The sequence below is a fragment of the Scophthalmus maximus genome, chromosome 5, assembly GCF_022379125.1.
Source record: "Scophthalmus maximus strain ysfricsl-2021 chromosome 5, ASM2237912v1, whole genome shotgun sequence".
Taxonomy (NCBI): Eukaryota; Metazoa; Chordata; class Actinopteri; order Pleuronectiformes; family Scophthalmidae; genus Scophthalmus; species Scophthalmus maximus.
In genome coordinates, this window is record NC_061519.1 from 4,002,680 (window position 1) to 4,026,058 (window position 23,379).

Sequence of the window (23,379 nt, forward strand, 5' to 3'; positions counted from 1 at the left end):
TATAAGTATTTCTTCAGTCAACAGCACCTGAGATGACTAAAAGGAGTTGCTCGTGGTGACAAAACCAACTCTGCAGGTTCGCCTCAGGTCTCCACAGCTTTATAAGCGTTTGACTGTCAGCACTTTCAGCTCTTAGTTTTTAGTTTTACAGAGCCACAATTTTTTTTTTCCGCACGGTGTCAACTCGCAATTATTTCACGTGTGAGAATCAAACTCAAGAAAACTCAAAAACGGAACTACAGGGGGAGTCAATATTGGACTCCAATGTGTCGCCTGACCAGAAAAAACAAACGGCAATGGTCCTTCATAAAATTATACTTGTTTTCGATGCTTACATTGATGTTTCTCATGCTCAATCCCATTCATTATGACCTCATCCAATATTAAAAAAATATATATATTCAATGCACAACATGGCAGCATTCAACACCAGTTGTTCTGTATGTCTGTAATAAGCTCTGACACCAGTGGCTCCTCCTCATGGAGTCAATGGTGGTGAAAGATGCTCTCCGTAGGTTTTCTAAGCACTGAAATAATTGTCCCCCATCCTGATGAAAACGCCTGCGGAGCATGTATAGGCACAAACATGTGCACCTGCATGAACACGCAGAGAACTTAAGGGTCCTGGTTCGGGGGTTGGAATATATGGTCAGGGTAAAGTTAATACTTCATAAATGCTGCATGTGTAAATAGCATGTTGTCTTGTCAGATGATTTGTTCTCAGCTTGTTCTACCGATGTGTCGTTCTTTAACTTAATTTCTGTAAACCTTAAAAATCAAAATGCAACATTTTTTCTTTTCTCTCACATTTTCCGATGACTGGTTTTATGATCATCATTTTGTTGAGTCAAATATAAAAAATAGTTTAAAGAAGGCTCATTGTGTTACTAGTGTATGTCACAGGTTGTGTTCAGTCGTCTGACTGTTCCGCTGCTCGTGCTGGTATGTTTCCTAGACTACATCATGCCGTTCTGCGTCTATTAGACACGACATTAGCCGGATATTCTTTGACTAAATGGGACATATTAGTCAGTTTGACATTCATGAACAAAGTTTAGGGAGTTCCACCTGCAAGAACAAACCTGGGGAGGGGAGGGGGGGAAAATCCCCAATTAATTTCAAGCCTCAACACATTTTTCATTTAATTATTGTTTGTAGTAAATATATTCTTCATTAAAAAGCAATTATGTTTTGTCTGCCATTCCACACGACCTTAAAGTCCTGCTCGGCCTGATTAAACTCCATTAGTCTGCAGTTCGGGAGGAGAGCTGCCGGTAGTTTAGGTACAGCACAACATTGCACAGTGCGTTTTTCGGAAAAATTATTTTCACATTCGTGAAAAAAAAAAAAAAAAAAAAATCAACACCACTGGTCTCAGATCCCCAAAAGGGCAATTCCAGTCAAATCTTTACGCTGCATAAGTACCGAATATACAAATGTTGATATTCCATGACCTTTTAACAGGGATGACTTTTAGCTTTTAAGATTGTCTTTAGTCTCCCGGCAACACGACACTGTGGGAAAGGTCCGGGTTATAAATGTATATATATATTAATAAATAAATGTATATATATATATATATTAATAAATAAATATATATATATATATATATATATATATATATATATATATTTATATACACATATATATATATAGCTGGGCTGCAGTTTTAGACCTCCCCCCTCGCATACTTTAAGTTATGGAGGTTATGAAGATAATGAGGATGAGCACCTGATCGTGGATTACAAGCAGAAGCCCCGTGCGAGCGACGATTTAACCCGTTATCAATAAAAGCACAGCCAGGTGAGGCCTCGGGCTTCGGATTATAAATGCTTCATTCCCCATGAATAAAGTGCAGAGCCTCAGTCGAAGGTGCCAGCCTGAGATTCTGCCTTTTTCCCACAGGACAGCTCCTACTGCTCATATTGCTGCTACTGCTCGGGCCCACTTTCATAATATGGCTCCTGTCTGCCACAGCAGCTGCCCGACCGCGGGCCAGAGACGACACTGTTGGTACAAATCTCTCATGACCGAACTACAGAGTCTCGTTCTGACCTCTCTAAGGCTGGAACTGTGTTGTTATACATACATAGATCTCGTTTATCTGTGAGTGAACGATCTGCACAGTTGGGTTGTAATTTGTTTGGCTGTTGAGACAGATTTAAAAGACGAAAGATCAGGAGGAGAGCAGTTAGGGGAGCTGTGAGACTTGAGAGAAGTAAGTTTCATTTTCCTCGTACACAAGAGTGAGTCTCGCCTTTTTTTCGTGAACTAGTTCAACAAAACCCTGAAGCACTCGCAAAGTGTCTGTTTACTCAGCTTAGGCAAAGACGTTTAAGTGCAGCATTCATTCGGATTTCTCCTGTACTGCAGGAGTTACACAGTACATGTTCGTGTCGTGGCGTTTCATCAGTGTCTACAAAATCTGTTGACTGTTTGAAAATGTATATTGTATTGTTTGTGTAAACGCAGAGTTCTGGATCTGCCAGTACTACTGTTACTACTGTCAGTACTGCTACTTCTATATGTCCACTACTACGTATACAATTACTGATATATTATTGTTACTAAAGCTACTGCCAGAACTCCTACTTTTACTATTTCCGCTGCTGCTACTACTGGTACCTGTAGCACTACCACTGAAAGTAATAATGCTACTGCCTAGACTGATACTTCTACTACTTCTACTACTACTCTTTCTGTCACCACTACTCCACCACCACCACTACTAGTATTGCTACGATTCCTCGCGCGACTGATGCTCTGACTGCATTTGCGGCCAACACGGCTGCTGCTACAGACATATAACTCTTCTATGCCCGCTGCACTTCTACTACTGTGTATCACTACTGCGGTTGCTTCAACATCAGTAACTCCCAAAGACACTCGGCCATCTGGTGACGACGCTGAGAGCGGCGTCACTCCACAAGCTCCCACGAGTGTTGAGCTGGGTTCAGATGAGCTGACGGCGAAGGGCCTCGGCCTGTGATTCGCAGTGTTTCCACCAGAAAAACCGTTCAGCGATGCTGGAGAACTTACCACGCATCCGTGGTAGTGTACGCACAGTACCGTACGCGAAGCCTGCTAACCCAAAGGGACGTCCAGTTGTAACGTTGGAGAATACTATAAAGATTATTGGTAAAAAACAGTATTGTGTAAAGTGCAGCTCTTCGTGATGAATGCTGGGGGAACGCCTTCGTGTTCACATGTGCTGTTTGCATTTCTCCCTTTTAAACTTTCCGGTGATTCACTCAGTTCACATCCGACAGCAAACACAAGCTTTGCGGCACCGCAGATCTGAAAACAAGATTTTTTTTCACGGTCGCACACGATGCCACTAGATTCCAGCTCATGTGCACTTGCCACGGTCCAAAGAGGGTTCTCCGATCTTCTCAGTTTTCCTTTCGCACGAGGCAAGTTTCTCTTCTCTCACTTTCGTCGCCAGAAGTACTGATTTGAGAAGAAAGTCTATATGGATGCGGCGCGGGGGGGGGACAAATGCAGTTTCTTTATTTCTAAAGAATCAACAGGTCAGAGCGTCAGGTGGTGGGTCTCGCACTGTGGCCTGAACGGTATGTTTGAGTTAACTCGGCGAGTCAAAGCTGCACTCCCCTAAAGACCCTGGCGGCTGCGTGGGTCAAACTCTCTGAGTTGTTCATGTCCGACTGATGAGGGGCTCGACCGTACGAAATCACACGGACAGAATGAATGATTTACATCAAACTGACCTCAAGGTGTTTTTTCCTGTGATTGTCTTCACTGCATGTGCTCAGGTAACAAGAGAGTTATATCTCTCCTGAGGCCAGTGTCAAAACACTGACAGTGCCTGCTATGGATTATATACACACACACACATATATATATATATATGTGTGTGTGTGTGTGTATAAGACACACTGCTTAACCACACAAGGCCTCACATGATATTGATAGGTGATATGATTTTAAAGGATAATGCTGCTGATGTTCTACACTTTCATTAGTGTCAACAACAAGAATCGAGTCACTCGTTCTTCCTGGAGATGTGAATCTTTGCCGACGGCTCCGTACGTTACATAGGAGCACGTGCAGTGCATTTGCTGGGGGGCCGTTATCTGCCGTGCGCTCTATTAGTGTGCGTCTGCGTACAGCCACAGAGTTGTGTACCAGGGATCGAATAAGCCACAGAAGGAACGCGTGGCTCGGTGCAACAGCGTGGCTCATTGATGTTCAATAGATTTTGGACTCGTTGGTAGGTTCAGGTCATTGTTGGTACTGTGCGTGTTCTTTTCCCGGGGTGTGTCGCCGATAAGAAACTAAGAAAAACAAAATCGAATTAGATTTTACTGATTGTGGAGGGAAAAGGTTGTTTTTTTTCCCCCCTCCCAAATTGACCCATGTGGCATAACGTCAAAATAACCAGATTGATGTTCAGTGAAGTGAACCGTTCTGTGCTGTTGCTTATTATACAAAACTTGTTTTTCCTTCATCACAATCTGCTCTGAACTTGTGATGTAGAACAGCAGGATTTAAGGCAACACTGTTCCCCATTTACACAAACTGTTACTTGACGACAACACTCAAGCCATTTGTTTCTCTGTGATGAGCTAAATATTGACCTGTACAGTTGATTAAATACAAGCATGCTAAATAAATGATAAATGTAGTTTTTTGTTTCTCGTTCTTGCTCAAGACACATGAGAAGTTCATCCCATTGCTTTGGTGATGAGATGGAACCTCTCTGTCCCCCTCCAGCTCTCAGCTCGCATCCATCCATCCATCCATCCATCCATCCATCCATCCATCCATCAATCCATCCGTCCGTCCATCCATCCATCCATCCATCCATCCATCCAGTAGTGTTCCACCGAGGAGTCAGAGCTGCCGGCTGCTGTGGTGAGGTGATGCCCCAGGGGCGACGCGGGGTCCTCGCAGTGCACGTGGCCACTTCAGGAGAACATGAATATCACAATGGGCTCTCGTCGCCGTAGCCTAGAAACAACGGCGGATCCGCCTTCGCAGCTCCAGCAGAGTCGTGCCTTTTTGAGTGTTGCCCGGCAAACTGGAGGACAGGCCTGGTGCATTAGACCCCCCCCCCCCCCCCCCACACACACACACACACTCCTCGGGAATAACAGTGACTTCCATAACGGAGGAGCTGTGACCTCTGTGGGAAGGAGGGTTCAAACTCTAACCCTAACTCTGATTGACATGTTCAATTCAAACTTGTTCTTGTTTTTTGTTTTTCTTATTATTACTCCCTCCTGCTAACTCTTTGGAATCAATCAAATCTAACTTCGTTCCGAGGGGTGGGATGATTAACATGCAGAGAGAGGGATGGTGGTTTGATTGTGGAGCGTCAACAAAGGGGGGGAACTCGGTCTACCCCCTCCTCGTCGTCACCGCTCGGAATAAATCTGTGCGTGACGCAAATGCATCATCGTCAAATGAGTTGAGCTTCTGTTTCCTTATAGGGTGAAAATCATAAAAAAAATATATAAAAAAAACAATCATAACAAATGCATGGAGGGAAAGTGTGTTGATTTATGCTCTGTAGTGGGTCTTATAGTTCATCCATAGTTTATAAATATATCTATATATATTTACATATTAACTTATTTATCATCACCAGTTGTAGACAACAAGTGTTGTAATACACAGCCCGACTGTGTGGTGTTCATCTGACCGGGGGAGTGAACACTGGGCAGCGAGCTGAGAGTGGAGCTGTCCCTTCAGCACCACCAGCGAGCTGCTCCCACCAACCCTCCCGTCCGAGGGGCCTCGCGCAGCCCGGTCTACAACCTTTAAATACAGTCTCCTGACCCGGGCCACGCCACGCCACGTCACTACAAAGGGGATATATACATATATATATATATATATACTTATATATATATGTATATATATATGTGTGTGTGTGTGTATATATATATATATATATATACGTATTTATAATGAATAGAAAGTATAAATCTTGATATTCTCTTCGTGCTTGCAGCGACGCGCACCACGCAGAGTGCTGCAACGTGTTGCTGAAAAACTTTCATCTCAAGACTTTGTGGCACAGTGGGAATGTTCCGCGGTCAGGCGACGTGGGCTCCGGCCGCCGACACACCGTGTGACCGCCGCGCAAATGTCACTGTCCCCATAATGAACCGTGTCCTGTTGCGCAACAGCGATAGGACCCCGAGGGGAGGGGGGGGGACACACACACACACACACACACACACACCTGTCGCGGCTGTGTGGACACGGGGGCTCGTTAATAGAGACGGGGACTTACCTATGGTGGTGATGACCGTGATGGCAAAGTAAAATGACCCTGCGAATTTCCACTGCACCCCGGCTCTGTGGGGCTCTGCCTCCATGATGATGGTCTCCAGTCTGCGGTAATCATCCTCGCTGATGTTATATTTCCCCTGGAGACGCTTCTCCTCGGCTTCCAGCTGCTCCTTCTCCCGCATCTCGAAGTCCGACTCCAGGGCGTCAAAGACGGCGGCCCCGACCAGCAGGTACGTGAACGTGCAAATGATCAGGGACAGGGTCCGCACGTTTTGCCGCTTCATGGCCACGAGGAACCGGCGACCGAGGGGTTCATGTCCCCTCGGGTTCCCTGGAAAGGCGCAGCGGGCGTGGGGGAAGCCGTGTGCACAGCGCCTGGAGGCGGCGGCGCAGAAAGGTGCGCTCCCGTGAGGGTGGCCGCGGCTGACGCCGGAGTCGGAGGAGCAATGGAAATCCCCCGCCTTTGGCTGATCCCGGCGACAGACCCCCAGACCCTGCTCCTGGTTCGCGGAGAGACACAAGAGACTGCTCGATCGCCTGGACCAGGAGCCCTGCAGCCGAGAGACCCTGCGCAAGACCTGCCCAAACCAAGTCCTCCCGGTGCGCAGTGCCATCAACAAGCTGCTTCCCAGATCGCCTGTTGGTCTCCGTCCACCCCGCGTGAACTACATCGGTGTGAATAAAACCCAAATAGATGAACGTCTCATGTCCTTGACGCTGCACTTGTTTTCAGTCTGTGCTGTGGATTAACATGTCCTGTAAGTGAGCATCGTTCCAAACGTCTCTCAAGTTTCAGCTGAACACCAACCTGTTCATTGTAGCCTCGTCAGCATTCGGGCTATTTTTAGCAACCATCCTCCACATAACGGGGAAGAGAAAGAGAAGGAAGAGAAAAAAAAAATCAGTTTACAGTCCGTGAAATCCATAAAGCTTCCCCGCGAACCATCCTCGTCAGAAATGTGCTGAGTCGTCGATCTGCCGGGGGGAGTCGCGGAAGAACGGAGGGCAGCGCCAAGTTGTCGAGCTGTTTCCCACACGATGCCGCAGAACATCACACCAACCCGGTTCCCAGACTCGTCCCCCTTTTCCAGCCGCTCTATTCTTGGATGAGCTCACTTATTGGAGTAAAAAAAAAATATATATATATATATTCCAAGCGCGCAACAAATCATCGTCGACAACAGGTTCCAAGGGTTTTTTTCCCCTCAAATGAAACCTTTTTTGGGGGAGGAAGAAGTGTGGAAGTTAGAGCTGGGGAGAAAAAAACAAAACGTATACTTTAGTATTCTCAAACCATCACGAGTGACTAGAAGGCTACAGCGCGCTCCGTACCTGCAGTGGCACTCACATGCTCCGTTGCGCACATCCAAGCGCACCCGCACGGCTCGTCAGCCGAGGCGTCTGCTGGTCAGTCTGAGCCGATGGGGACATAAAAAGGGGGCAAGAAAAAAAATAATAATAACACGACACGTGTTTCCCTTCTGAGTAAACCATGCGTGTCACGAGCTGCTCTTTTTCTGAAGGCTCCACATGTGATGTGCCCACACACTCCAGACTCGGATCGGTGGGCGTTGCTCCTTTCTGTTTTCTCTGTTTTTTTCCCCCCAAGTGTCACGATTCATCCGAGTTCTGGCCTGAGCTGCTCAGCACACTCTTGGAGGCTTTCTTGCTCTCCCGGGGGGGGGGCACAGCGGACCACACCCCCCTCCCCCCTCTCGCCACGCGACCCCTCCCACAGTGTGTCCACTCCTGCTGTTGTGACACGGATGCGGTCACATCATCAGCACCGGGGAATCTGCGCTCCGGTCGCTGTCCATGGTGCTGCGCGTCACCGAGGCCAAGTCACGGTCGTGGATGAAACACATCACATGTACAGTAACAGGTAGTGGGGAAGAAAAACTAATGAATTCATAGATAATTCAGCCGGATTTTTTTTTTTTTTTTACAGGATTACCATAGGTCAAAGGGGGGCAACCGCCCCACAAGGGGCCACCAAAGCCCCCCATTTGAAAATGAATAATCTTGTGGTAATTTGAACGACTAACATAACTTCCTATATACTGTATGCGGCACTTAAACAAAATATATCGCGAGGACCCCGGGATCACCCCTTCACTCTGACCTCACCCCAGCCCCCACGGGGGACCCTGAATTCAAATCTCATTCTGAGGCCCCTTTCAACTCCCACTGAAAAATGCATGGCGGCGCTCCTCTTCATTCAATATACATTCTGTGATTCCAGCAAGCCGACGATGATTTATTCCTCCTTGACGCGACAGAGTTTTGGATTTTTAGTTTTTTTTAATCTCAGCCTGGATTACATTAGAGAGGTGGAGGGAGGGGAAAAAGAATATGAAGCCGTAATCACTGATACTGGAGTCTAGACTCTCCCAGCATGCACCAGGGCAACAGACATTCCTTTGATTGTTGCTATTGTGTTTTTGCACTCTTTAATATCATTGGTTGTCAAATAAAATGAAATACAGTCAGAGCATTTGTAAGGATTTTGCTTTGCTCGAGTACAGTACGCACGCAGGTTCACATAAATTAGTTATTATTCCAAGACCTGGCGTTTAATCTGGCGTATTTTTGTGTATTTTACTCTTAAGCTCGACGTCACCGGGGCAACCTGGGTCTCGCGATTACCGTACGTCTCTGTCTTATTCTATTACAGTTTCCCTGGACTTGTTCTTAATTTGTTAATCTTCCTTAATAAAATGAGCTCAAATTTATCCAAGAGAGTCTGAGAAATGTCGGGGTGGCCAGAGGAACAGTGGGGGGTCTGCGGTTCATGTCTGCCCCGGGGCCCCCGAAGAAGTTCATCTAGCCCTGCAGAACGATGAAGAAGGGGGAAAAAAGACAACTCACTTCAGAGCTCAAAGTGCTCTTGAGCAAGGCAGTTAATCCCTCACAGCTGCAGGCCAGACATTGTTATGTAACCAACACATGATCCTGACAGCTGATGGCATCTAAAGGCACCAGCAGAGGACAAACATCACGATGAGAGTCTTTTCCGGTGAAGATTTGAAAGTATGCCCCCCCCCCCCCTGCCAAAACTAAAGATTTACATCAGACATGCAGTTCAAACCAACCATGATATTGCATCTAAATCTAATAATTTATGTTTAATTGATATAGAGTTTCCCCAGTGTTCTCACTCACCCTGGTGACGTCCGTGGCCAAAGCTGTGGGGCATGCTGATGAAGATCATAGGACACGACTGAAAGCTCCAGGGCTATTACACAGACCTTGAGGGGAGACAGTTTCCTCCCTTGGTTTTTGAATTCAGAGAAGACCCAGACAAGAGGAGAAGTTGGTACATTGTACACTGAGCCACAGTTAGGAATCGATATGTTTAATAATTAAAATTGTGAACGTTTGCACAACTCATACTCACAATATAACATTTCAAAGCAACTGGGAGTGAGACCAGACCCACCGACAGTATCAGAGTTCACTGTAAGTCTCATATGTTTTATTCCATTGGTTGGAACAGCAGCCGCTGGTCGTCCAGTCTGATATGAGGGGACATTTAGGGAAATGGGACAAAGGTGGTGACATGAGGAATTATTTGCTTTTTTCATTGTCACTTAACAAAAAAACCTAAAACCTAACTACTGCACTTATTCTATATTGAAAGTTCAGGGAAGAAAGCTTGAAGCCTGAACTGAAAAATAAAAGCAAATGTGGTAGCTTTTAACAACTTTTGAATCACTAATGTTGCTTCTCAATGCACTGATGTCATTTCCTCTGCCACAAAGGTCTTGAGGAGTTCGTTTTTTTCCTGTCCGACTAATTTTAGTTCTGAAATGAGACACTGAGAAGCTGCTCACCTTCTCCCCGAATACACGCTCACGTGCACAGACGTGTAAACACACACACACACACACACACACACACAACCACAGTGTTCAGTGACTGCAGGCGTGCAAGAGTCTAACCAGCTCCACTAATAAACAGTGTCTGGATCTGTAGCCTCTCTATATTTAGCTCCGCAGTTCTTACATCTCGAGTCGTCGCCCAGCCCACCCACAAAAGTTGAACTATAAAGTTTAATAATGGCAACCGCTAAAGATGGATCTCCATGGAGATGACGGCGTGTACTTACAGCATCCTCGCCGTGTTTCTCATGCAGGTCTGCACAGATTAGGAATCTGCTCTGGAGGTTGCACAACGGCACAGTTTCTCCCCACATGATGTTAACCGGCGTCAGGGAGAAGTTAGTCTCAGTGCGTCTCTGCGTGGATTCTAACGGCCCAAAAACTAGACACAGCCATCGCGGTCTACAAATGAACGATTGTCCCTCGGTACGGATTTGTACCGAGGGTCGTGAGCAAAAAGGCGTCATGCATCATCCACACATCGATAGGTTACATACGAAACATCGCCTCACAAGAAACAATATCAAAATCGACAAAAATCGTTTCCACTCCAGAGTTAAATCGTTAAAACAAATGTGACATTAACTCCTCGTGATCTCAAATGTGAATCTAGTGTTCTGACGCTTTCTTTATTGAACAATGATCAGTGTCTTCTGGGTACATTAATGATTATGACTGCGTGTCTTCATGTCATTTCTACCCTCTTGGTCTCTAGGTGCAACCGGTTGCCACTCAAAATTACAATAATGGTCTCTCTGCTCTGATAGATTACAAATTCAATGATTTATGTCTTTTTAAAAAAAAATGTATATTTCATTGTTAAACAGAAAATAAACCACCACAGGAGGTGTTGCCTCCTGCAGGGCAAGAAAACCAGAGGTCAAGGTCAAATCTGTCGGAGGACACAGGGCTCATGTGTCAGGATCATTTCGGGGAATCTGGTGAATACAGTGACTTGAGGAGGAGTTTACAGTAGATTCTACAAGTACAGTTCAAATTAATATTAATAAATAAATGTATCGTATCTTTTTCATCAACAGGGAGATGAAAATAAAACTGCACAATAACTATAAGTGATAACAGTTCAAAATACAATTAAATTAAACAGAAAACAAAAAACAAAAAATCTACTTACTTCACGTGTACTTGCTCTTTCTGAGGCCTCCTCCGAGGATGGAGTTTGCTCAGTCGTCATGGAAATGGGGCAGTTGTCATCACGTGACCCAAAGCATATGGCACATTGATCTGCATCTGGAAGCATCCGCTAGCCCCTGTGAGCACCTGTCGTCACGTCGCACACACGTAGGGTCACCTGGAGTAAACCCACCCGCAGACGAATACCATGTGAAAAAAACATTTTAATTTAAAATGAGCACAATGAAGTGATATTTTGACGAAATTGTGTTTGGAATAACAAAGGTTCTTTTATGAAAAGTTTTTAAATGAATCAATAAAAGCTGTGAGGCTGCAAACAACAATTATTTTCACGATAGCAATAAATCAAAGGTGACAGGTTTTTATTAGCTGATGTTTTAAAGTCAATGTTTTCTCATTGCAATTAACACTCGTTAATACATTTTCTACAAAAAAGTGGCTGGAAATTAGTTAGTATTAATAAGAATTATGACAATCAGTGAATGGTAGTAGCTCTTGTTATCACAGATCTCCTCTCCTGCTTTTATACAATGACAACTTGACTTTGTGTCAAGATCATCTTCTCAAAATGAAGTCCTGTTTTCTTTGAACAACAAAGACATGACTACAGCACATATTTAGGTTTTAGTTCAGTTGTTTTGGTCAAATTAGAAGTGAAAACCACATTTAGTCCACTGGCTGTAATGATGGTGCATATTCTGACATGAAAGGTCAGTGAACAAAGGTGAAGGTGATGCATTTTCATTTCACGGGGACTTTTAACTGAAACAAAGTTCTCCCTGCAGCTGCAGAAACGTGGGCGCGTTGCCGAGTTCAGGTTTGGGCTCATTTCATATTTCAAGCAGCTTGTGTGCCGCGGCAGATAGCCGACTAATTAAGTCAGGAAGTCGCAGTGGATCAGTAAACATCCAGGTTTCCTCTCTGCAGCGCTGCAGGCGGGAGAGTGAAGGAGTGGCGCAGGTGTCAAACCGCTCAGCATCTTAATCTCCCACCCGCCACATATGAAGGACAAAAAAATGATTTATGTACTATTAAATAAATGCAAAAATAAATAATTCAATAGGCCTACATAAATAATACTGTTTGCGATAAATTTTTTTACTTATTTCTACATTTATTCATTAATTTCCACATTTATGCTTGTATGTATTTATACTTCTTTTTTTTAACATTTATTTATTTCTGTATTTCTGTGTCCACATGTTAATTGGGTAGGCGGAGTTAACTTAGTCTAAAGCTGGATTGGTTACAGGGATCTGCCTCAGCGAAAGTAGTTGATACTCAGTTCTACTCAACCCGGTACCAGTTCACGTTATGGAAAGTGTTGTTGGAGATATTTGCGAAATGATTTAGGATCATTAGCGGACGATTTTGACAGAATGCAGAAAACACTTTCCATGACGTTAACCGTAGCGGGTCAAGTAGAACAGAGTATTGACTACTTTTGTTTAGCTGAACTGAACTAATACTGAGCTTAAGGCAGGTCCCCCGTCCCGGCGAAATTCAGACAGAGGTAGTCGATTCAACGATAACTCCGCCGTAATCAATCCGGCTTTCAGACTGAGCCCAGCTGCCCTACCTAATTAACATATGGACATGGATAATACAGAAATAAATTAATAAATAATGATGTTGAATAAAAAATTTAGATATACAAAAATGTAAATATAAATAAATGAATGAATGAATTAATTTGGAAATAAATAAATGCAGAAATACAGACATTGTCTTTTTCATCGCAAACTCTATTCATTTTTTAATTTATTAACGTATTTCATAATTTATTTCTCCATTCACTTATTTTATTTATACTTATGCCATCACTCCACTGTGAGATCTTGTGCACAGTTGCAGACTGACACACAGGAGCAGATGAGACTCAGTGCTGAGAGAGAGAGGGAGAGGGGAGATGAACTGAACTGAATTCATTTGCATGAGTGTTTTCCTGCAGAGTGACATGGGGTGGGTCGGGGTGGGAGGGGGATTATTTGCCACTGAATGAACGGCTCCTGTTTCACACACACACACACACACACACACACACACACACACACACACACACACACACACACACACACACACACACACACACACACACACACACACACACACACACACACACACACACACACACACACACACACACACACACACACACACACACACACACAGTTGTAACTAAGGAGGAGGGCGAGGGGGGAAGTGCATCAGCACAGATTGATGATGGACGATTGTTGGGCAGATATCACTCAGACGTACAGGTACAATGTGCTGCGAGCTGATGAGGGCCGGGAGCCAATAATGCGGCGACTGTGTTTGATAAGAAAGCTCATTTGAACTGTTCCGGATGTCCTCGGTCCCGCGGAGGTCAGCGTGCCGTCGCGACCGCTCCTGATGTCACGCTGTATTCCCAATGATGAACGACGCACACAGAGGCATTTGAGGTGGTTGCTGTCATCAGGATTATTACAAACTTCCCCGCAAGCCAAACCCACAGACATTACACTGGAATGATGTGACACAAAATGCTTTTCAGGCCTCTTTCGTTAAAAAAATGTTCAACGGTTAAAATGATCAAATTGTTCTTTCTTTTTTTGGGCCACAGAAGATTTTGTGTTCTACTGAGACAAACTGGCAACTAGTCTGACTCACTGTGCCACATTTAGCTCTATTATTAATACATCAAGGTCTAATGAAAGAGACACTATCCATTTGCATTATGGGAAATGGACTTTACCCGTACTAGGGAGTTCAGAATAAATACACAAAAAGTGGATGGTACTTGTTAATATTAAATTGTTTTTGTCCTGGTCAAGTGTTAACATACACTCTTGTATGTTTGTCGTTGAGTTAAGTTTGTAGGTTCTTCAGTCTTGCTGACCTCTTCCAGCGTCCCACACCCCATCCATCCTCCGTCACACAGATTCAGATTATCCAGTTGAGTGAAACTAAAGATTTCCAAAAATGGAAACACACAAAGTGCTAATTTGAACAGATAAAGTAACTGAGTAAAAAACACTATCTTTCTCCTTCAGCCAGTGTGTCGGTGGGAGGAAAGTGTTAACAGTGAATTGAAAGTTTGTTTTGTCTGTCCACAAGGTCAGTGTGTGATGCTCGAGACCAAATGAAATAATGAGAAGGGGGAAAAAAACCCATCTAATGCCGATGAACCCCGGGACAGAGTGCTTACTTCTTCTTCTTTGTTTTTTCAATTTTTGATTCTTTACTTCCTCTGCACCGAGGGGCGCTGATGCCAGACCAGAGAATTTAATTAGAGTGAATGTGGGGATGGGACGCTCTTAATTGCAGCCCCACTTTATGATTTAGGCAGATAAGATGGGAGATACTTTTTACTGAAGGGGGTCGCTGTTAGGGTGAGGGAACAATCTGCAGTCGACTGGATTTGCATTTGAGAAGTGAGGTGGTACAGACTGCACTGTACTAACACACTCTCACTTCACCACGGAAACTCTTCACACAAGCCCGTTTGTTGCATGCACTTGGGGTTGTTGTCAATTTTTGAAAGAACTGAACGGGCTTTCAAGCTTACGTACACGCACGCAAGCAGCTAATCAGCATGGAGGGCATGACTTTGGAATTGTTTGTGTTGAATAGGCGGAGAACTCCTTCTTTTCAGTGACGTATTATTCATAAATGTAAACTTCCATGTTTACTGGGCAGCGAAGTTAGCTCGGGACCCAATGCGACCTTCACGAGGAAACATCCCTAGATGAAAATCCCTACGCTTTCACTGGAATCAAAGATCCTTCGCATTTCAGAAATTGGGTTCTATCTACCACAAGCGGAGGTTTCTATGCCGTACTGCCTATGCTATCACATTACGTGGAGACTGGGCTGTTTTTTTGGCGAGCGGTTTCATGGTCAAGCAGAGTGAATAAGAAGCGATCGGCCTCTGATCCCGCCTTTATTACACACTCGAGCACTCATTTCACACAAAACCCCAGCGTAATGGAAGGTCAGGAGGAGGGACACGAGCTGCTCCCTTTTACACTGAAGAGCCCCATGGTGAGTGTGTTTTCGCTCGCTGATAATCACCCTTTTAAAAATCCACATGAACCGCCCCATCCCCTGAAAAAAAGTAAATAATTGTCATTCAACAGGGCTTCTCTTCCTTTAGCATCTCCTTGTTCTCCCACTTCACATTTGGTCCAGCAGTGAGGGGGCGGGGGGGGCCTGGAGTGAGGGTTTACACCACACATGCTGTAGTATGCTGAGGCCGGTGGGCGACCTAACAAGGCTGGAGAAGCCGGACTGTTACTGGAGGACGGCTGAGTCAGGTTCCCAGATGGACTCACAAAAATGAGTATTGCCTTCACGTACAGTGCATCAACAGTGCTGTGGGTGTACGGGTTCACTCCCAGCGCACACAAGATATGAACAATGCTGAGGACTGTAAAGATACAGACGATGATCCAGTTGTTGATATTTCCAGCTGGGACAATAAACTGCGAGGTACCAGTGGACAGCAGCATTTTGCTCAGTAACCTTTCCCTGTATAAATACAATAAGAATGGTTATTAGTCTGCAGCTTTTTTGCCCATCTGACCAATGTTTATGGATCTTGAAGCATTCGAAGGTCAGGCTTGAGGTTCCCAAAATGCTGGAGGGGATAAATGTCATATCAGTAGGCAGAAAATGAAGACAATCGCAGCGCTATTACGGCTTGAACGAAGACAAGGTGAACGCTGGAATAATGTCAAAATGAACAAGGCCGGTCTCCTTTTCATATTTATTTACAACAATTATATTGTCGCACACAATGATGTGGCTGGTCTGAGAGAGTCAAATTGAGAAATGTTCTAGTGTGGTGGCACAGAGGCAAAAGAAAAGGTCTTAAAAGCAGTACAAATAAATGAATTGATATGTGGAGTACACAAACCAGTTCTGGCTGATCACATTCCCAGTGTTCTTGGACGTCCTTGTGAAATATTTGCTGCTGGAAGCTCAGCGACGTAGTGGCTAGTTGTGTCTCTTTTTGAAAACGGGTAGTTTAGTTAGTTTGCTGGTGACAGGTCGCTGCTACAGGAGCCAAGCTAGCTTACTGGCTATAATTTTGCAAAGTACCTGTTAAAGGGGCAGTATGCAATTTTTGGAGAAAGCTTGGATCTCTCTTTGTTGTGATTTTACTGCTCAGTCCGGGACGCGACGCACTAACCGCTAGGTCAAAACCGCGGAGTTTCTACCTGCAAGCACGTCTGTTAAGGTGTCAAAGAGTGATGTTCACAAACTGCACTCGCATTGTGGTGTGGTGCGGTCCGCACCATTTTCTTGTTTTGCGATTTACAGAGCCATGGCTGAGTTGAAAAAAACCAAAAAGAATTAGACAGCGACTGCTAAACTGTTCATGTGGTTGGTCTTTATTCGCCCCCCACAGCCAACTACTAACAGCGCAGGCATTGTTACTTGAGCTTGAAACGCACAGAGCAGTGTTGTGTGGAAGTGTTTGTGTGAGCTCATGTTTAGCTCACCAGGAACTCCAGCTCTGTCCCTTTCCTTCAGTCTCTGGCCTCGTTTCTCTCGTCCCTGTACACTCATGCGGTAAAGTGGCGAAGCCGAGGAGCATTTGATCTAAGCTTCGCTTCAGGGTCTTTTCTGACCCACACCTGTGAGCTTTTTCGTGACCTGCAAACAAAGAATTCGAATCTTCCAAGGCAGAAGTCATGTTGATATGCTGTAACCTTCAACCAAAAGATATTTACAAGTGACTCAACTCATATGGATATTGTATTTACAGACATTAACAACAGAACCATCCCTCCTTCACCCAGGCCCACAATGCTGCAGTTCATGGGGACCCTAGGCCCCGGCTTGCAGCGGGATGTCCAGAGCTCTAATGTGGACACTGGGCAGAGTGAACCAGGCCAAGGGAAGCTCTCGTCCAGCACTGTCATCCTGGAACTTGATGTTTAGGTAGAAATCTCCGGTGTAGAGGAAGAGCAGGGCTCCCTCACAGACGGCGCTTTCTTTGGGTTTAACCTGGTGATGGAAAAGAGACACAGACAGACAAAAAAATTAGCAGCCACCATCCGATAGTTTCATGATATAGCTGGCACACGCAGCCAGAGTGAAGACAGCAGGAGAGCAGTTACAGACAAATGCAGTGTTTCCACCTTCACCGAAGAACAATTCCAATAATTATGCAGCTTTAACATTTAGAAAAATCCGGAATCCATTCATGCCGTCATCTGCATTTTACACTATCAGTTCTTTGTTCAGGCATCGTATATCTTTTTTTCAATTCCTTTCAGCTAGTACAAGAGAGTGATGCTTTATCTTATTGTATTTTTTACTTAAAAGGGTTCCTGTCATTAAACGATTTCTGCTTTGACCTTTAAAGGACCTACTGGTGTGTTTTTTTTGTGGGTTTAGCCTATTACGCTAAACCCACTCTGCTGTAGATTTTTCAAAATGTTTTTCTAGTTTGCCAGACAGCGGCTGGCTTCTCTTCATTTCAACTCAGTGAGTTGGATCATGTTTGAGTTATGTAATCCATCAAAGCAAAAGTCAAATCTGCCTGACTGTTCCCTAATGTATAGTATGTTAATGTGCATGTTATGGTGTGTGCCGCAATTCTACAAAAGGTTAACGTGTTTTTTAGTAAATTAAAACAAATAACATGAAGCAAATATTTGAATTGTTTTGCTTTTATGCAAAACATAATTTTTTATGCTTTTAGAAAATATAAACTTCGAAAAAAAGTACACGAAACACGATCAATAATATTGAATATACATATTTTGGTTAAACTGGTTAAACTACAACTTCTGTTATTATTAGTGCTGGTGGTAATGTTGAGGCAACACTATACTTTCACAAACAGAATATTAACATGTAATAAATGGTTAATTACACAATAGTGTGTAATTTTAGGACTAACTTAAATTTAATCCTACGACAATCTGAAGCATTCAGCAAAATGTGACATAACTGTGTGGAATTTCGTCACTATTCTCTAGCCCCTACTGACCGTGTCAATGCAGAAGGTGTTGGAGCCGATGAAGGTGACAGCGTCCTCCAGGTCGTAGTTTTGGACTCCATTTTGGAAGTCTTGATAGGGCACCACAGTCAGAGCCAGGGGTCCCACTGAGCTCTTGCTCATATTAGTCAGCTTTACTTCCAGGGTCACAGAGTCACCCACTTTACAGTCGGCAATGACATCGCAGTCACTCGGCTTCCCATTCACCAGCACATCTGGGGAAAAAGACAAGCAGGATTAGCAGAACTGTGGGCGGCGGCTCTTTTCTCTTATATTTTGTACAGAAATGGAACTGAGGGATCTGGCAGAGACGAGAATGAAGACCTTTCAAACCGACATTCAAATCTGGTGGACGGTCATTCACAGGATTCCCCTCCAATCTCCTCCTCATTTGTATTCATCAAAACCCGACCAGACCATTAACGGCCTATCAAACGGTTTCTGGTGGACGATCAATAGGCTTTGTTTGTCTTCAAATGCATTTCATTGACATCGGTGACGAGGACCGGAGCTGTGGGTATTAAACTGAATTTTCTCCTGTTAATCTCATGCATGACTTATTTCTGTCAAGACGGGACGAATGAGATTGTTAGAACAATCCCACTGTACCCTCGACACAGGCCACCCTGAAGTACACTTTACTCCCACCCCCACCCCTCCTGTCACGACCAACCAAGAAACACAGAGCGAGTGCAATTCAATTCTGCTAATGGGAGGCCAGTCACTCCTGACGTGCCACCTATTTGGCTAAGGTGCAGAGGGAGGCATGGTGATTTGCTTGGAACAACAGGCTCAGTGAACTGCGCTCCCGTACGCAGGCTGAGGCGAGGACGGACTCCAAACACGCGGGATCGAGGGGCCCTCGAAGAGATCACACAAATAATGACTCCTCAGAGAATAACAGTGGCACACGGACAGACACACACACACACACACACAGACCAGTTTGTCATGCACTTTCTAGTGTCACGCCTGCGGCTGTGATGAACACTGTGAATCACAGTGGCTGAGCGTGACAGCCTGATGGGGGGGGGGGGGGGGGGGGGGGGGGGGGGTCCTATGGTAGATGTGGGGAGGCTGGAGCAACAGAAGGGCGACATTCAGCTCCAAGTCTCTTTTTAAAGACTTAGAGAGATCTATTGGCAGAAATGGAATACAATATTCATCATTATGTCATATATTATTATGAGTCCGCCATGTTGCGTCACCATGGTTCATCAGTAGCCCAGAACTAACGAAGCAAGTACCGACTCCAGAAAGGAACTCTTGTGTTTTCACGTGAAGGCCAACGCAGTGTATAGTACAGTATCTCTATATGACACGTTGTAGTGCCTTAATACTTTGTAGTATCTGTGCCCATTACTACTTGCCGATTATTTGAGATTTTTCAGATCTTGCTGGATTATTCTTGATGCGCGTGGAATTTGATACACTGAAACCATCAGAAAAGAATGCTCAGAGACGGTTGCACTTGTATGAGGGGAGCAAGGAATTCCAAATGGAGAGGGACAAAATCGGTCAAAGACGAGACTGAATCTCAGTGGAAGTTTCAGCTTCCTTTGGACGAGTAAATTACGAGCAGATGTTTTGCAATTTAGCATATTAGCGGGCAGATTATTAGCACGGCTATTACTGCATTTACACCTGCCTTAAAATGCAATTACAATGTGAATCCAATTACCTCCAGATGTGCTCCGACTAATGTGCGAGCATTCTAATGCAATCTGCGGGAAATTAGGCCTCGCAACGACGTGCTTTCCCTTTTTTCAGAATAGACATCCAGATGAAGACTGCATGTCAATCCGAGGAGCACGAGAGGTCTCGCGTTGCTGTAAACCTGCTTTTAGCCACACACTTGAATAAACAACGTGTCTGGATAACACTGGTCTGATAGCCACTTTGCTTTACCCAGTACTTGAGATCACTTAACAGAAGCTTGAAAGGCATCGTTTTACTCGCAACTGTTTTTGTTTTTTTTACCGAATGCAGGAGGGTAAAGAAAGATGGGTTTGCCATGTGGCTACAGGAATAATCAGGGTTTTCCTAAACTGTAGGTGTTGTTATTGAAATCTAGTTGATATGTTGTCATTCAACTACCTCTTGCAGCTGTAAGAGACCTCTTTTGATGGTGTATTGTAGTCACTCGTGCACATTCACGCATATAACATCTCAAAGCCAGTAGCACTGAGCCTATAGTGAGTATAGTGGCACCTTGGTAAGTAGTTATATTTAGTTTGTTCAAAGTCTTGTTGCTAGGAGATGTGCAAATTATAGTTAGCCTACTTTGGCTCTAAAACTGTAAATAAATTATTTCACATTAAAGCGAACAAAAGAGGGATGGTAAGTCTGTACTCCCACACACGTGCAGCTCAGTCACACACACACACACAAACACACGCACACACACACACACACACACATGCACACACACACGCCCACAGCCTGAACACTTGCCACAGACTTTCTCTACTCTGCTTTTCCTGGATTGTGTTTCAGCACGGAGGCAATCAACTGATACAGATGACCAACAAGTGCAAAGAACGACAAGCTGTGGGAAGAGAAGGTGACCTGCTCCAATAAGTACAACTGCAACTGTGCTAAAAATGACTTGTTATTATAAAAAAAGGGATTTTGTCACAGTTGTGGAAAATTAGCACATGAAATGATGTAAGACTACTTATCCATTACTTTAAAACAAGCAACCTCGGACGCACTAACCAAGAATAGAGAGATAAAGGTTCCTGGCCGTGGTTCCCAAGGGGATCTCAGCAAACATCTGCATCTCCCCAGAGAAGACTTGAAAGGTCAAGACAAAACGCTGCTTTTCTAAAAGCATCTGCTGTTTGTTTGCTGTTGTGCAGAGCAGGGTGCTGCGGTGTCTTTACTTCACCGCCACGGCCTTCTGTTGAGTAGGTATGTCAAAGAATGCAGCTTCCGCAGAGGTTGGATATGCACAGGTCACATCTCCCGAGAGGTTGGAGGGGGGGCGGAACAAACTAAGCAAAATATCGAATTGAGATTTTTCTGATCACAATTGCTATTTAAACTGTGATTACTTTATGTGATTCCAACTGAATGTCTGTGGTACACAAAGCATTTGCAAGACACTTTGCTAACATAACCTGTTCCTGTATGAATGCAATGTCGATCTAAGAAAGAGCGAAATTTGACATTCCTCAGTGAAATTCAAATATAATTTCAACATTGAGAACCTTGGATTTATTGATTTGTGTATCTGGTGTTGTATTCTTAAAACTATGATTCCGTATGATATGTTTTAAAGTTTTACTTTGTTTCCAAGAACTGTGTTCACCTGTCTGCGATATATGCTTGACAATTGTCGGGCTACTCGTCAGCCTTCTGCTAACTTAAGGTGATGCGGTCACTCAGATTAATGCCCAGGCATTGCTTTTTAAATTTAAAAAATGAAATCCTAAAATAAATATAACTAGTGAATGACAGCTGGGTACATTTGCCGCTGACAGTTTTGTAATTGAAGCTGTTAAATGAGCTGTCACTTGTTACCTCGTAACGACACTTTTAATTATGCCACTCATGATCAAAACTGCAATTTGAAAATAGCAATTAAAAACAATCCTTTTTTTTCAGAACACAAGATACTAAGTCCTTGCTGCACATTTTTTTTGAAAGGAACACTGTTGTCAGAGGCTTTAGCAACGACATGAGAGCCAGGGGATTCTTCCCAGCCTGATGACGATATTAGCTGGAGGGATGAGGGACGAGGGAGAGGAGAGGAGACGAGAAAATGAAGAGGCAAGTGAGCTGTGGAGAAGCAGTTTGGACAACCAGAGGAATTGATGTAATAAAACTGGTCGCAAAACGTTGAAGGGAGGTAAATATCAGCAGGATGGAGGATGAGGATATGGAGGGAGAAGTATCACTGCAGCGAAACAAAAAACTGCTCCAACAAGTAGCAGCACGAGCAACAGGTACACCACACGATGTGTGTGTGTGTGTGTGTGTAAAGCAGTGTGTGGTACTCAGAAGTGACTTGGGAGTTTCAGTTCTATTGCACTGGTTTACTGTGACAGTTTCATTAATGAATTCAGAGAAATGAGAGGTATTAATCTGTTTGTCAATTTCCTGACCGTGGTAACGGGCATCTACATGACTGACAGCATGTTACATAACACGTGTGCTGGGCATTTATGTCAGGACACACACACACACACACACACACACACACACACACACACACACACACACACACACACACACACACACACACACACACACACACACACACACACACACACACACACACACACACACACACACACACACACACACACACACACACACACACACACACACACACAAAGCTCTGCAAAGATGCTCCTGCTGCTGCTGTTGAAGTCTGCAGAGGCAAAGCGCTGCAGCAGGCGTCGCCACAGCAACCAGGAGAGAGAGAGAGAGGGAGGGAGAGGGAAGAGAGATGACACCTCCCCCTGGATGAGTATGAAAGCCACAGATCAAACTACCACTCAGATTAAACAAGCCGCTCCGCCCCTCACCGCTCGGCTGTCACTCGTAAAGCGGGAGTGCAGGTGGAGATAAAGATGATGACCGACACTCGTAGATTTGCCAGTGCTTACAAGATTATGCCGCGTGTCAGCTCATTAAGGCTCACTCACAAATATTGTGCAATAAGAGGGGGAAGCGGACAAATCAGCCACAAACAAATATAGATGTCAAGTTCCGCTACACTGTATCTGACATGACACATTTTTGAAGTATGTAAAGTTAAAGCTCATCAAACGACGCCGGATGTTACTCTGCGGGAGAAACTGTTTACATCAGAATGTCACGCATGTTTGAGAAGTAAAGATTTTTGAAAAGGCACGTTGCTTTTATATGGTGTAACAGAAAATACTGTTGCATAACTTAATGGCACATCAGATGAATGATGTGGTAATTCTTCGTGACAGCTTTTACATAAAATTAAGAAATTTTAGGTCTGCTACTAAGTTCAAAACGAATTATGAAAAGACATCAGGTATTTATATCTCAGTACAATTCCTGAAAAAAGGGAAAAGGAAGCATGATTCTTTTGAGTATAGACAG

At 44.3% G+C, this 23,379-nt stretch overlaps 2 protein-coding genes across 6 annotated transcripts in view; both read right to left on the bottom strand.

The window, feature by feature from the left end:
* kcnk9 (potassium channel, subfamily K, member 9) overlaps positions 1-12,860 on the bottom strand; it is a 38,676-nt gene extending 25,816 nt beyond the window's left edge. The window contains exons 1-6 of one of the 3 annotated variants that reach the window (XM_035635296.2): positions 11,278-12,860; positions 10,370-10,544; positions 9,659-9,776; positions 9,424-9,532; positions 7,594-7,674; positions 6,263-7,512 (exon numbers count right to left, since the gene is read on the bottom strand). In XM_035635296.2, coding sequence (XP_035491189.1) covers positions 6,263-6,875 — 613 coding nt within the window. In that variant the 5' untranslated portion in view covers positions 6,876-7,512; positions 7,594-7,674; positions 9,424-9,532; ... (1 more) ...; positions 10,370-10,544; positions 11,278-12,860. The other 2 variants (XM_035635295.2, XM_047332236.1) reach the window with 2 other exon arrangements.
* Positions 12,861-16,033: 3,173 nt separating this feature from the next.
* trappc9 (trafficking protein particle complex subunit 9) overlaps positions 16,034-23,379 on the bottom strand; it is a 165,841-nt gene continuing 158,495 nt past the window's right edge. For all 3 annotated transcript variants that reach the window (XM_047332052.1, XM_035634488.2, XM_047332051.1), the window contains 2 exons: positions 18,286-18,509; positions 16,034-17,294 (listed from right to left, as the gene is read on the bottom strand). In XM_047332052.1, coding sequence (XP_047188008.1) covers positions 17,115-17,294; positions 18,286-18,509 — 404 coding nt within the window. In that variant the 3' untranslated portion in view covers positions 16,034-17,114. The remainder of the gene's footprint in view (positions 17,295-18,285; positions 18,510-23,379) is intronic.